Genomic DNA, 14,707 nt, shown 5'->3' on the forward strand with positions numbered 1-14,707 from the left:
CAGGGAAGTTAATTACAAGGTGTACAGAACACATTAGCTGGGCAGCCTGGCACCGCATAATGAAGCAATCAGAATACATAACATGAGTCACCTCTAATCACAGTAAACAGGATTAACATCCCTTTGAAATAAGGAGCTAGCTGCAGACGGGTCATTAACATGTCAATAGCTTGTAACACATGAATCCATTTTACCTCTAACCCACAATTTAACCAAGCAGGGAGAATTACACTGACATATCCTTCACAGTCATCACCGGGTCTCTAAACCTCTACATACCTCATCTTATACACTGTGATGTCATCACCGGGTCTCTAAACCTCTACATACCTCCTTTTATACACTGTGATGTCATCACCGGGTCTCTAAACCGCTACATACCTCATCTTATACCCTGTGATGTCATTACCGGGTCTCTAAACCGCTACATACCTCATCTTATACCCTGTGATGTCATCACCGGGTCTCTAAACCTCTACATACCTCATCTTATACACTGTGATGTCATTACCGGGTCTCTGTGCAATGCAGGCAGATCATGGCTGGTGGGAGGGGCCAGCTGGGTGCTGTAAAAAGCTGAAACCAGGACGGCGCTCGTCCAATAGTATGAAGAAGGGTGTCGCATGTCACTCTATGGGAAGTATTGATCAAGGGACAATGACCCCTCCCCCACATCTGTCTGAGGATCTGGGGGGTGATCTTGGCGACTTAAAAAAAAAAAAAAAAGTTCTAAAATTCCGAAGGAAATGACGAGATCTGTACTTCTGTTATTCCACCCGCCATCCCCTCCCCCACAACTTCCCCTTCTGTCTGTATATACAGAGTCACCTATACAGTATATATAATATATACAGAGAGAGAGTCCGCTATACAGTATATATAATATATACAGAGAGAGTCACCTATACAGTATATATAATATATACAGAGAGTCACTTATACAGTATATATAATATATACAGAGAGAGTCACCTATACAGTATATATAATATATACAGAGGGAGTCACCTATACAGTATATATAATATATACAGAGAGAGAGAGTCACCTATACAGTATATATAATATATACAGAGAGAGTGTCACCTATACAGTATATATAATATATACAGAGAGAGAGTCATCTATACATTATATATAATATATACAGAGAGTCACCTATACAGTATATATAATATATACAGAGAGAGACACCTATACAGTATATATAATATATACAGAGAGTCACCTATACAGTATATATAATATATACAGAGAGAGAGTCACCTATACAGTATATATAATATATACAGAGAGTCACCTATACAGTATATATAATATATACAGAGAGAGAGACACCTATACAGTATATATAATATATACAGAGAGGGTCACCTATACAGTATATATAATATATACAGAGAGAGAGTCACCTATACAGTATATATAATATATACAGAGAGTCACCGATACAGTATATATAATATATACAGAGAGAGAGTCACCTATACAGTATATATAATATATACAGAGAGAGAGTCACCTATACAGTATATATAATATATACAGATAGTCACCGTTACAGTATATATAATATATACAGAGAGAGAGTCACCTATACTATATATATAATATATACAGAGAGAGAGAGAGTCACCTATACAGTATACTGTATGTACATGGGAGGAGTCGGTGATGCTTATGTACATGGGGGGAGCCTGTGATACTTGTGTACATGGGAGGAGCCTGTGATACTTGTGTACATGGGAGGAGCCTGTGATACGTATGTACATGGGAGGAGCCTGTGATACTTGTGTACATGGGAGGAGCCTGTGATACTTGTGTACATGGGAGGAGCCTGTGATACTTGTGTACATGGGAGGAGCCTGTGATACTTGTGTACATGGGAGGAGCCTGTGATACGTATGTACATGGGAGGAGCCTGTGATACTTGTGTACATGGGAGGAGCCTGTGATACTTGTGTACATGGGAGGAGCCTGTGATACTTGTGTACATGGGAGGAGCCTGTGATACTTGTGTACATGGGAGGAGCCTGTGATACTTGTGTACATGGGAGGAGCCTGTGATACTTGTGTACATGGGAGGAGCCTGTGATACGTATGTACATGGGAGGAGCCTGTGATACTTGTGTACATGGGAGGAGCCTGTGATACTTGTGTACATGGGAGGAGCCTGTGATACTTGTGTACATGGGAGGAGCCTGTGATACTTGTGTACATGGGAGGAGCCTGTGATACTTGTGTACATGGGAGGAGTCTGTGATGCTTATGTACATTGGAGGAGCCTGTGATGCTTATGTAAATGGGAGGAGCCTGTGATGCTTATGTATATGGGAGGAGCCTGTGATACTTATGTACATGGGATATATACACCCCCTTACCCTAATACTTTGGTGAAGCCCCTTGTGATTGGTGTTTTGGGGGGGGGAGGAGTCTATCACCATGGCACATCCTGACTTGGCAATATTTGCCCAAAAACACTCCAAATCTGTCAGATTGTGAGGACATCTCCTGGGCACAGTCCACAGATCTTCTATGGGATTCAGGTCTGGGCTCTGGCTGGGAATCTTCTTCCTCTGGTGATTTGGGTCGTTGTCATGATGAAAGATGACGTTCCTCTTCCTGTTCAGCTTTCTAGCGGAAGTCTGAAGGTTTTGTGCCGATATTCCCTCTACCTTGACTAAGGCCCCTGTTCCAGCTCAAGGAAAACAGCCCCAAATCAGGATGCTGCCACCACCATGCTTCACAGTGGGTATGGTGTTCTTTTGTGTTGTCTATCTTTCGGAATTTATGGCCACCTTGGTTTCCTCAGACCAGAACACATTTCCCCGCGTGATTTTGGGAGACTTCAGATGTGTTTTTGCAGAATGTAGCCGGGTTTGGAGGGTTTTCTGGGTAAGAAAAGTCTTCTGTCTTGTCCCCCTCCCCCATACACATGAAGGATACGGGAGATCGTTGTCACCACACAGCCAGGACTTGCCAGATATTCCGTAGGCAAGTAGGGTAGGTGGGAGGGACAGGGCAGGGTAGGGGTGGGGTAGGACAGGGTAGGGGGTGGGGTAGGACAGGGGGTGGGGTAGGACAGGGTAGGGGGTGTGGTAGGACAGGGTAGGGGGTGGGGTAGGACAGGACAGGACAGGGTAGGGGGTGGGGTAGGACAGGGTAGGGGGTGGGGTAGGACAGGGTAGGGGGTGGGGTCAGAGGGTAAGGGGGAGGGGAAAGGCGGAGGTGAAGGAATGAGGCCACACACGATGCTTAATACTGAATTTTATTAGAAAAACTATTTTATACAAAGTATTAAAGATGGCGGCAGGCTGGGTACATGGCCGCCGCGTCCTAAAAACCCCAATAAAGTGCCAACCGCGTACCATAGACACACACACAGTGTGCAGTACACACAGCGCACCCAACGCACGCGCAGCCCGCTACAGAGAACACACCAACATACACACACACACAATGTATAAAAATACAACCCCCCCTCCCCTCCCCCCACACATGCATGTCTCCACACATCACATACATACAATGTCTCCACCCACATCACACACAGGCTCCTCCTCCATATACAACCAGATCTGGTTTTTGTTCTTCTTTTACAGAGGACTGCGCTGGGGGCGGAGCCGGGGATACATCTGTAATAGAGGAGGGCGGAGTAATTAGTCTTCATTATAATAAATATGAACCTAAACGTCTTACACCTCTGAAGAATCCCATTGGACCATAACATGCAGCCTCCTCCCTCCCCATTGGCCAGTAATATGCAGCCTCCTCCCTTCCCCATTGGCCAGTAACATGCAGCCTCCTCTCTTCTCATTGGCCAGTAATATGCAGCCTCCTCCCTTCCCCATTGGACCATAATATGCAGCCTCCTCCCTCCCCCATTGGCCAGTAACATGCAGCCTCCTCCCTCCCCCATTGGCCAGTAATATGCAGCCTCCTCTCTCCTCATTGGCCAGTAATATGCAGCCTCCTCCCTCCCCTATTGGCCAGTAATATGCAGCCTCCTGTCTCCTCATTGGCCAGTAATATGCAGCCTCCTCTCTTCCCATTGGCCAGTAATATGCAGCCTCCTCCCTCCCCCATTGGCCAGTAATATGCAGCCTCCTCTCTCCTCATTGGCCAGTAATATGCAGCCTCCTTTCTCCTCATTGGCCAGTAACATGTAGCCTCCTTTCTCCTCATTGGCCAGTAACATGCAGCCTCCTCCCTCCCCATTGGCCAGTAATATGCAGCCTCCTCTCTCCCCATTGGTCAGTAATATGCAGCCTCCTCTCTCCTCATTGGCCAGTAATATGCAGCCTCCTCTCTCCTCATTGGCCAGTAATATGCAGCCTCCTCCCTCCCTCATTGGCCAGTAATATGCAGCCTCCTCCCTCCCTCATTGGCCAGTAACATGCAGCCTCCTCATTGGCCAGTACTATGCAGCCTCCTCTCTCCCCATTGGCCAGTAATATGCAGCCTCCTCTCTCCTCATTGGCCAGTAACATGCAGCCTCCTCTCTCCCCATTGGCCAGTAATCAGGGGGCGGGTTCATAGTACACAGCGCATTGTTCTTACCCCAAAGTAGTTGCGGGGGACGTAGCCCTCCCGTCCGCAGTGAGCCGCCCACCACCAGGTGCCGCCCTCTCCGTCCTTCCTGAGCACGGTGACCGTGTCGCCCTCGCGTACCGACAGCTCGTCAGCGAACTCTGCGGAGTAATCCCACAAGGCGTAGACCACGCCGCTCTGCGTCTCCCCCATACACTCTTCAATCTCTGAGGGGGGAGGGGAGAACAGTCAGTCATGGGGGAGGGGAGGGGAGAAGACACACAGAGATCAGGCACAAGTCAGGATCTTTACCTGTCAGGTAGGTCAGACATTCCTTGTAGCCCTCCCTGTAGGGGTCGCACTTGTCCACCGCCAAGCTGCCGTCACTGAAGGTCGTGGCAAAGATGGCGGCACCGTGCCGCACCAGCGCAGCGCTGATCTGCAGGTCGTTACACGAGGCTGCGCAGTGCAGAGGAGTCCTAGGAGGAGGGAGAAGGGCGTGTCACATATTATATTATCACCCCCACCGACCGCCCCTCTGCACCCCCCCCAATGTGCCAAAAAAAACTCCATGCTCCTCCCCAGGAAAAGCCCCCCCCCAATGTGCCCCAAACTCCATGCTCCTCCCCAGGAAAAGCCCCCCCCATGTTCCCCAAACTCCATGCTCCTCCCCGGGAATAGCCCCCCCCAGTGTGCCCCAAAACTCCATGCTCCTCCCTTGGAATAGCCCCACCCTGCCCAACACCCCCCATGTGCCCCAAACTCCATGCTCCTCCCCAGGAAAAGCCCCCCCCCCCCATGTTCCCCAAACTCCATGCTCCTCCCCGGGAATAGCCCCCCCCCAGTGTGCCCCAAAACTCCATGCTCCTCCCCAGGAAAACTCCATGCTTCTTCCCAGGAATAGCCCCTCCCCCACCCAACACCCCCATGTGCCCCAAAACTCCATGCTCCTCCCTTGGAATAGCCCCACCCTCCCCAACACCCCCCATGTGCCCCAAAACTCCATGCTTCTCCCCAGAAATAGCGCCTCCCCTAACACCCCCCACAACTCCATGCTTCTCCCCTGGAATAGCCCCTCCCCCACCCAACACCCCCCATTTTCCCCAAAACTCCAAGCTCCTCCCCAGAAATAGCCACTCCCCTAACACTCCACATGTACCCCATGCTTCTTTCCAGGAATAGTGCCCCCCCCACATCCTCCTCTCCCCAAACGCTATACCCCAATATCATCTCTATGCGCCTTCCCAGGAATAGCCCCTCCCCCACACAAACCCCATATTCATGGACCCCTCCAATCATATCTGTTGGCTCTGCACCAACTTCCGAACCCCCCCAATATCATCAGCACAACCCCCCCCCCTCACCATCCGTGGCTGTCTGCCGCATTGACGTTGGCTCCACTGTTGATCAGCAGGGTAACGATGTGGAAATTGGCCCCACAGATGGCGTTGTGCAGAGCGGTGATCCCTTCTTCATTCGGCAGACTGGGGTCATTCACCTGATTGGTGGAGAGAAAACGGGGACAGTGAACACAGAGCTGTGATTGGCAGGTACCCCTAAATGGGGAGGGGCTGTCTACGTCAGGGGGTGGAGCTACACAGAGCAAAACTTTTCAGAACAAAGTACCTACCTCCTTCAACGCATGAGTGACCACATCCAGCTCCCCGGTAAGTGCCCCATCCAATAGTAAAATGAGCGGATCCAGGCGGGCACGGCGGGGGTGGGACTTCTGCGGTGAACTGTGACCTTTCAGAACTGAGCGGAGCTCCTAAAGGAGAAAGAGAGAAATCGTCAACAGGAGACAGCAGCCTCTACCATGGCTCAAAGCCGGGACACAACATTCCTATGACCGGGAGACCCACCACACGACCCTCCAGTGACCGAGAGACCCACCACACGACCCTCCAGTGACCGGGAGACCCACCACACGATCCTCCAGTGACCGGGAGACCCATCACCCGACCCTCCAGTGACCGGGAGACCCACCACCCAACCCTCCAGTGACCGGGAGACCCATCAACCAACCCTCCAGTGACCGGGAGACCCACCACACGACCCTCCAGTGACCGGGAGACCCACCACCCAACCCTCCAGTGACCGGGAGACCCATCAACCAACCCTCCAGTGACCGGGAGACCTACCACACGATCCTCCAGTGACCGGGAGACCCATCACACGACCCTCCTATGACCGGGAGACCCGAGACCCATCACACGACCCTCCTATGACCGGGAGACCCATCACACGACCCTCCAGTGACCGGGGAAGACCCACCACACGACCCTCCAGTGACCGGGAGACCCACCACACGACCCTCCAGTGACCGGGAGACCCACCACACGACCCTCCAGTGACCGGGAGACCCACCACACGACCCTCCAGTGACCGGGAGACCCACCACACGACCCTCCAGTGACCGGGAGACCCACCACACGACCCTCCAGTGACCGGGAGACCCACCACACGACCCTTCAGTGACCGGGAGACCCACCACACGACCCTTCAGTGACCGGGAGACCCACCACACGACCCTTCAGTGACCGGGAGACCCACCACACGACCCTTCAGTGACCGGGAGACCCACCACACGACCCTTCAGTGACCGGGAGACCCACCACACGACCCTCCAGTGACCGGGGAAGACCCACCACACGACCCTCCAGTGACCGGGAGACCATCACACGACCCTCCAGTGACCGGGAGATCCACCACACGACCCTCCAGTGACCGGGGAAGACCCACCACACGACCCTCCAGTGACCGGGAGATCATCACACGACCCTCCAGTGACCGGGAGATCCACCACACGACCCTCCAGTGACCGGGGAAGACCCACCACACGACCCTCCAGTGACCGGGAGACCCACCACACGACCCTTCAGTGACCGGGAGACCCACCACACGACCCTTCAGTGACCGGGAGACCCACCACACGACCCTTCAGTGACCGGGAGACCCACCACACGACCCTTCAGTGACCGGGAGACCCACCACACGACCCTTCAGTGACCGGGAGACCCACCACACGACCCTTCAGTGACCGGGAGACCCACCACACGACCCTTCAGTGACCGGGAGACCCACCACACGACCCTTCAGTGACCGGGAGACCCACCACACGACCCTCCAGTGACCGGGGAAGACCCACCACACGACCCTCCAGTGACCGGGAGATCATCACACGACCCTCCAGTGACCGGGAGATCCACCACACGACCCTCCAGTGACCGGGGAAGACCCACCACACGACCCTCCAGTGACCGGGAGATCATCACACGACCCTCCAGTGACCGGGAGATCCACCACACGACCCTCCAGTGACCGGGGAAGACCCACCACACGACCCTCCTATGACCGGGAGACCCACCACACGACCCTCCTATGACCGGGAGACCCACCACCCAACCCTTCTATGACCGGGAGACCCATCACCCAACCCTTCTATGACCGGGAGACCCACCACACGACCCTCCAGTGACCGGGAGACCCACCACACGACCCTCCAGTGACCGGGAGACCCACCACACGACCCTCCAGTGACCGGGAGACCCACCACACGACCCTGCTATGACCGGGAGACCCACCACACGACCCTCCAGTGACCGGGAGACCCACCACACGACCCTCCTATGACCGGGAGACCCATCACCCAACCCTTCTATGACCGGGAGAACCATCACCCGATCCTCCTATGACCGGGAGACCCATCACCCAACCCTTCTATGACCGGGAGACCCATCAACCAACCCTCCTATGACCGGGAGAACCATCACCCAACCCTTCTATGACCGGGAGACCCATAACCCGACCCTCCTATGACAGGGAGACCCATCACCCGACCTGCCTATGACCGGGAGACCCATCACCCGACCCTCCTATGACCGGGAGACCCATCATCCAACCCTCCTATGACCGGGTGACCCATCAACCAACCTTCCTATGACCGGGTGACCCATCAACCAACCCTCCTATGACCGGGTGACCCATCAACCAACCCTTCTATGACCGGGAGACCCATCAACCAACCCTCCTATGACCGGGAGACCCATCACCCAACCCTTCTATGACCAGGAGACCCATCACCCAACTCTTCTATGACCGGGAGACCCATCACCCGACCCTCCTATGACCGGGAGACCCATCACCCAACCCTTCTATGACCGGGAGAACCATCACCCGACCCTCCTATGACCGTGTGACCCATCACCCAACCCTTCTATGACCGGGAGAACCATCACCCGACCCTCCTATGACCGGGAGACCCATCACCCAACCCTTCTATGACCGGGAGACCCATCACCCAACCCATCTATGACCGGGAGAACCATCACCCGACACTCCTATGACCGGGTGACCCATCACCCGACCCTTCTATGACCGGGAGAACCATCACCCGACCCTCCTATGACTGGGAGACCCATCACCCAACCCTTCTATGACCGGGAGAACCATCATCCGACCCTCCTATGACCGGGAGACCCATCACCCAACCCTTCTATGACCGGGAGAACCATCACCCGACCCTCCTATGACCGGGAGACCCATCACCCAACCCTTCTATGACCAGGAGACCCATCACCCAACTCTCCCATGACCGGGAGACCCACCACACGACCCTCCAGTGACCAGGAGACCCATCAACCAACCCTCCTATGACCGGGAGACCCATCAACCAACCCTCCTATGACCGGGAGACCCATCAACCAACCCTCCTATGACCGGGAGACCCATCAACCAACCCTCCTATGACCGGGAGACCCATCAACCAACCCTCCTATGACCGGGAGACCCATCAACCAACCCTCCTATGACCAGGAGACCCATCGCCCGACCCTCCAATGAGCGAGAGACCCATTGCCCGACCCTCCAATGAGCGTGAGACCTATCAACCAACCCACCAATGACTATGAGACCCATCATGCAACCCTCCCATGACTAGGAGACCCATCATGCAAAGCTTCTATTAGGACCAATTTATAAAATGTTCTCGCTCCCCTCCAAGTATTGCCCCCCTCCCCCCTTTCATTGTGCCTTGGCCTCCTTTTCTTACCAGATTCTGGCCTCCGCTGACAACCACAGGAACGGGAAGGTCCACTTCTCCCTGCAGCAAGGCAGTGGCACCCACCCTAGACTCTGAGGCATCCAGGAACAGGAAGACGGGATCCTCTGCAGGTTTAGGAATGGCGGCCTCCTGCCTTTCTTCTGGCCGCGGCTCTTCTGGGATGGGGGGGATTTTGAAAAAGTTTACCTCTTCAGGCGAGAGCTCCGCCTGTTTGGAGCTCCCTTTATTGAGGTATCCTTGAAGCTTCTCCTCTGCTTTTGGTTGCTCTGAAGCAGAAGATTTGGGGGCGGCTCTTCCAAAGAGTCGGCCCATGATTTGCCGATATTGGCGGTGGTCAGTCGGCATAGGGGGAGCCAGCGAGTTGTGTTCCTGGGAGCCACGCCTCCGCAGGGGTCGTGGTATGTCTTCTAAAACTCTCTGTACATCAGCTAATTGTGGGGGCAGATGTGGCTGAAGACGGGTGGGGCTGAGTGGTCGAGGAACCTCTTCAGTTGCTGGTGGAGGTGGCGCCGGCACGGTGGCATGGCTTGGCATGTCTGGTATCACCGGTATGGATGGTGGAGGTGCAGCAGGAGCGCTCATATGAGTAGGGGCAACACTGATCTGGGGTGGGACTTGGTGCTCCCAGAATGCATTCTGCAGGCGGAAGATCATAGAGAGAGGCAGAGGACGGTGAGGCTGACCTCGTCCTCCAGGTGGAGGCACAGGAATCCTGGAGATGGGCTGCTGAGATGAGAAGGACCTAGGAAGGGTTCCCCCACCAGACTTCCAGCCAAGGTCTGGCCCCAGATGGCCGCGCTCCATCCCTGGAGGGCCACGATCTATCCCTGGAGGGCCGCGCTCCATCCCTGGAGGGCCACGATCTATCCCCGGAGGGCCGCGCTCCATCCCTGGAGGGCCACGGTCAGTCCCCGGAGGGCCACGATCCATCCCCGTAAGGCCACGATCCATCCCCGAAGGGCCGCGATCCATCCCCGAAGGGCCACGATCCATCCCCGGAGGGCCGCGATCCATCCCCGAAGGGCCGCGGTCCATGGAAGAGTACTTGTACCCGCGAGGGAGAGTGGAGGCAACATCGTTCTAAAAAAACAAAAAACAGAATGAGAGGTAAATCCACGGTGGGCGTGAGGAACGAGGCAAAACTCATGTCCCAAATACTACGTATGACCCCCCCCCAAATACTACGTATGACCGGCCTACGCCCCCCCCCATACTACACATGACCGCCCCCCCCCCCAAATACTATGCATGACCGGCCTACGCCCACCCCAAATACTACGCATGACCGGCCTACGCCCACCCCAAATACTACGCATGACCGGCCTACGCCCACCCCAAATACTACGCATGACCGGCCTATGCCCACCCCAAATACTAAGCATGACCGACCTACGCCCACCCCAAATACTACGCATGACCGACCTACGCCCCCCCCAAATACTACGCATGACCAGCCTACGCCCACCCCAAATACTAGGCATGACTGGTCTACGCCCACCCCAAATACTACGCATGACTGGCCTACGCCCACCCCAAATACTACGTATGACCAGCCTACGCCCCCCCCAAATACTACGCATGACCGGCCTACGCCCACCCCAAATACTACGCATGACCGGCCTACGCCCACCCCAAATACTAGATATGACCGGCCTACTCCCACCCCAAACACCTGCCTATACAGGTCTAGACCCTAAAACATGGTCCTCAGATGTGAGGCTGCATTACTTTCCTGTTTTCAGGAATGATTTGACTTTATTTTCACCTGGCGATCCCACCAGCGAACACCCTTCCCTTCGAGGGTGACAACGCTCACCACCCGCACTGTATGTATGGAGGAGCAGCGCTGTCACCCCAGGACAGGACTAGAGGGGGGTGGGGTGTTGTAGTTCTCTGAGATAGCTGTTATCTGCACTGCCAGTCATGTGACCTAAAAACACGCAGCTGTTCTGCGAGCCAATCAGGAAGCTTGACTGCCAATCCTCTGAGGGCTGGTCAGGTGACCTCTGCGGGGAGACGGGGGCCCGTGGTGTAGGACGGGGTCAGGCGTGTTTTTATGGGATCAGATGTTCTGCACACCTGTAATGTACATCATGTTCCCGCCAGACATTGCCTCACACAGCGTTGGCCCCCGGGGGCCCCACAGACGATGAGTCAGCAAAGATACCAGATCAGCAACTCAGAAACCTTCAGGCAACAGAAAACCCGACACCACGACCCTTCCCCCAGATAATGTCCATACATTGTACCAGACCCTTCATTCATAGATCCAGACCCTTCATTCATAGATCCAGGCCCTTCATTCATAGATCCAGGCCCTTCATTCATAGATCCAGGCCCTTCGTTCATAGATCCAGGCCCTTCATTCAAAGATCCAGGCCCTTCATTCAAAGATCCAGGCCCTTCATTCATAGATCCAGGCCCTTCATTCATAGATCCAGACCCTTCATTCAAAGATCCAGATCCAGACCCTTCATTCATAGATCCAGACCCTTCATTCGTAGATCCAGACCCTTCATTCAAACATCCAGACCCTTCATTCATAGATCCAGACCCTTCATTCATAGATCCAGACCCTTCATTCAAACATCCAGACCCTTCATTCGTAGATCCAGACCCTTCATTCAAACATCCAGACCCTTGGTTCAAACATCCAGACCCTTCATTCATAGATCCAGACCCTTCATTCATAGATCCAGACCCTTCATTCATAGATCCAGACCCTTCATTCATAGATCCAGACCCTTCATTCATAGATCCAGGCCCTTCATTCATAGATCCAGGCCCTTCCCCTTCATTCATAGATCCAGACCCTTCGTTCATAGATCCAGACCCTTCGTTCATAGATCCAGACCCTTCGTTCATAGATCCAGACCCTTCGTTCATAGATCCAGACCCTTCGTTCATAGATCCAGACCCTTCATTCATAGATCCAGACCCTTCATTCATAGATCCAGACCCTTCATTCATAGATCCAGACCCTTCATTCATAGATCCAGACCCTTCATTCATAGATCCAGACCCTTCATTCATAGATCCAGACCCTTCGTTCAAAGATCCAGACCCTTCGTTCAAAGATCCAGACCCTTCGTTCAAAGATCCAGACCCTTCGTTCAAAGATCCAGACCCTTCGTTCATAGATCCAGACCCTTCGTTCATAGATCCAGACCCTTCGTTCAAAGATCCAGACCCTTCATTCATAGATCCAGACCCTTCATTCATAGATCCAGACCCTTCGTTCATAGATCCAGACCCTTCGTTCAAAAATCCAGACCCTTCATTCAAAGAGCCAGACCCTTCATTCATAGATCCAGACCCTTCATTCATAGATCCAGACCCTTCATTCAAAGATCCGAGATTTGAAGGAACATCGTACCAGACCCTTCGTTCAAAGATCCAGACCCTTCGTTCAAAGATCCAGACCCTTCATTCATAGATCCAGACCCTTCATTCATAGATCCAGACCCTTCATTCATAGATCCAGACCCTTCATTCATAGATCCAGACCCTTCATTCATAGATCCAGACCCTTCGTTCATAGATCCAGACCCTTCGTTCATAGATCCAGACCCTTCGTTCATAGACCCAGACCCTTCATTCATAGATCCAGACCCTTCATTCATAGATCCAGACCCTTCATTCAAAGAGCCAAGATCTGAAGGAAGGAAGGGTTGGGCCAGGCTCTCACACATCATGTCGCACACATGCGCCGTATCGCCCCCGCTGTGCACTTACTTTGGCTTTGATGGGTGTCGGGTCCAGGCTGCTCTCCCTCCAGGCCTTTACCACAGGCACTCCGCCCAGAGAGGTGCGCTCCTTTCCTGCAATAAAGAAGAGAAGGGATAAGAGGGGTCACCGTGTACAAGAGAAACCCGACACCCTGTGCCCCCCCCCCCCCTGTTCATTCCCACCCCCCCCTCATGTACCCCCCCAGAGCACTTACTGTCCTGGGAAGGCTTCTTCTCATACACCATGTCCAGATCCGACTCGTTCCAGCTGCGCTGTGGGGGGCGCCGGCGTAGAGAGCTGACATCGTCTGCAGAGAAGAGAGGGAGCAGGAGGAGGTCAGTGCAGATTATCTCTATTACCGATCACCATTCTGTTATAGCCCCCCCAACCCGGGGTACATGGGTCCCCTCACTGTATTATGCCTACTATACCCCCCACCCCGGGGTACATGGGTCCCCTCACTGCATTACCCGTTATACCCCCCCACCCCAGGGGTACATGGGTCCCCTCACTGCATTACCCCTGTTATACCCCCCCACCCCGGGGTACATGGGTCCCCTCACTGCATTATGCCTGTTATACTCCCCCCACCCCGGGGTACATGGGTCCCCTCACTGTATTATCCCTGTTATACCCCCTCACCCCGGGGTACATGGGTCCCCTCACTGCATTACCCGTTATACCCCCCCACCCCGGGGTACATGGGTCCCCTCACTGCATTATCCCTGTTATAACCCCCTACCCCGGGGTACATGGGTCCCCCTCACTGTATTATCCCTATTATAGCCCCCCACCTCAGAAGGCAGTTCTTTACCTGAGAACCTGGGCGGAGCAAATCCTAGAGGCACCTCATAGGCGGGAGGTGGTCTCTGAGGCGGAGTCCAGTCTGAATACCGCGGCATGGGAATCTGTCCTTCTGGGACCGGAGAGGAGGAGCGCCCCCCCATGGTGTAGTCATAGGAGCCGGAGGACAGGCGGTTGGAGGAGGAGGAGGAGGGGGTGGTGGTGGTGGATGCAGGCCGGTCGTAGTATTGGGGGCGGGGGGAAGACGGGCGGCCCCAGGGTGAGCGGGATGTCCCCCCAGACATATACAGGTCAGAAGTGTCGGAGGGAAGGGACCCCCGGGTCAGAGTGGGGGAGGGGGTGAGGGACAGCACGGGGACGGTACCGCTGGGGGTAACAGTCAGCCCAGGAGGGACAGAGAGAGAGGAGGAGGAGGAGAAGGAGTCCTGTGTGCGCGGCCAATTAAATTGCTGAGATGACGTTGTGGCCAATGGGGGCAAGCCTGAAGAGGACGGACTCCGCCGCGCCAGAGACGGGGACAGAGAGGGGGCGGAGTTCTGAGGGCTGAGCACTTCCAAGTTCTGTGGAATAAAACAAGAAAAA

The 14,707-nt window shown here is 54.2% G+C and overlaps 1 protein-coding gene across 3 annotated transcripts in view; it reads right to left on the reverse strand.

Annotated features, from left to right (window-relative positions):
• Positions 1-3,252: 3,252 nt before the first annotated feature.
• The window catches only part of PPP1R13L (protein phosphatase 1 regulatory subunit 13 like), a 38,419-nt gene continuing 26,964 nt past the window's right edge, over positions 3,253-14,707 (reverse strand). For 2 of the 3 annotated variants that reach the window (XM_040334467.1, XM_040334466.1), the window contains exons 4-12: positions 14,136-14,685; positions 13,536-13,628; positions 13,328-13,413; positions 9,581-10,672; positions 6,161-6,298; positions 5,895-6,028; positions 4,843-5,009; positions 4,561-4,757; positions 3,253-3,635 (exon numbers count right to left, since the gene is read on the reverse strand). In XM_040334467.1, coding sequence (XP_040190401.1) covers positions 3,597-3,635; positions 4,561-4,757; positions 4,843-5,009; positions 5,895-6,028; positions 6,161-6,298; positions 9,581-10,672; positions 13,328-13,413; positions 13,536-13,628; positions 14,136-14,685 — 2,496 coding nt within the window. In that variant the 3' untranslated portion in view covers positions 3,253-3,596. The remainder of the gene's footprint in view (positions 3,636-4,560; positions 4,758-4,842; positions 5,010-5,894; positions 6,029-6,160; positions 6,299-9,580; positions 10,673-13,327; positions 13,414-13,535; positions 13,629-14,135; positions 14,686-14,707) is intronic. The other variant, XM_040334468.1, reaches the window with a different exon arrangement.

This window comes from Rana temporaria, assembly GCF_905171775.1.
Source record: "Rana temporaria chromosome 9 unlocalized genomic scaffold, aRanTem1.1 chr9y, whole genome shotgun sequence".
In the NCBI taxonomy this organism is placed as follows: Eukaryota; Metazoa; Chordata; class Amphibia; order Anura; family Ranidae; genus Rana; species Rana temporaria.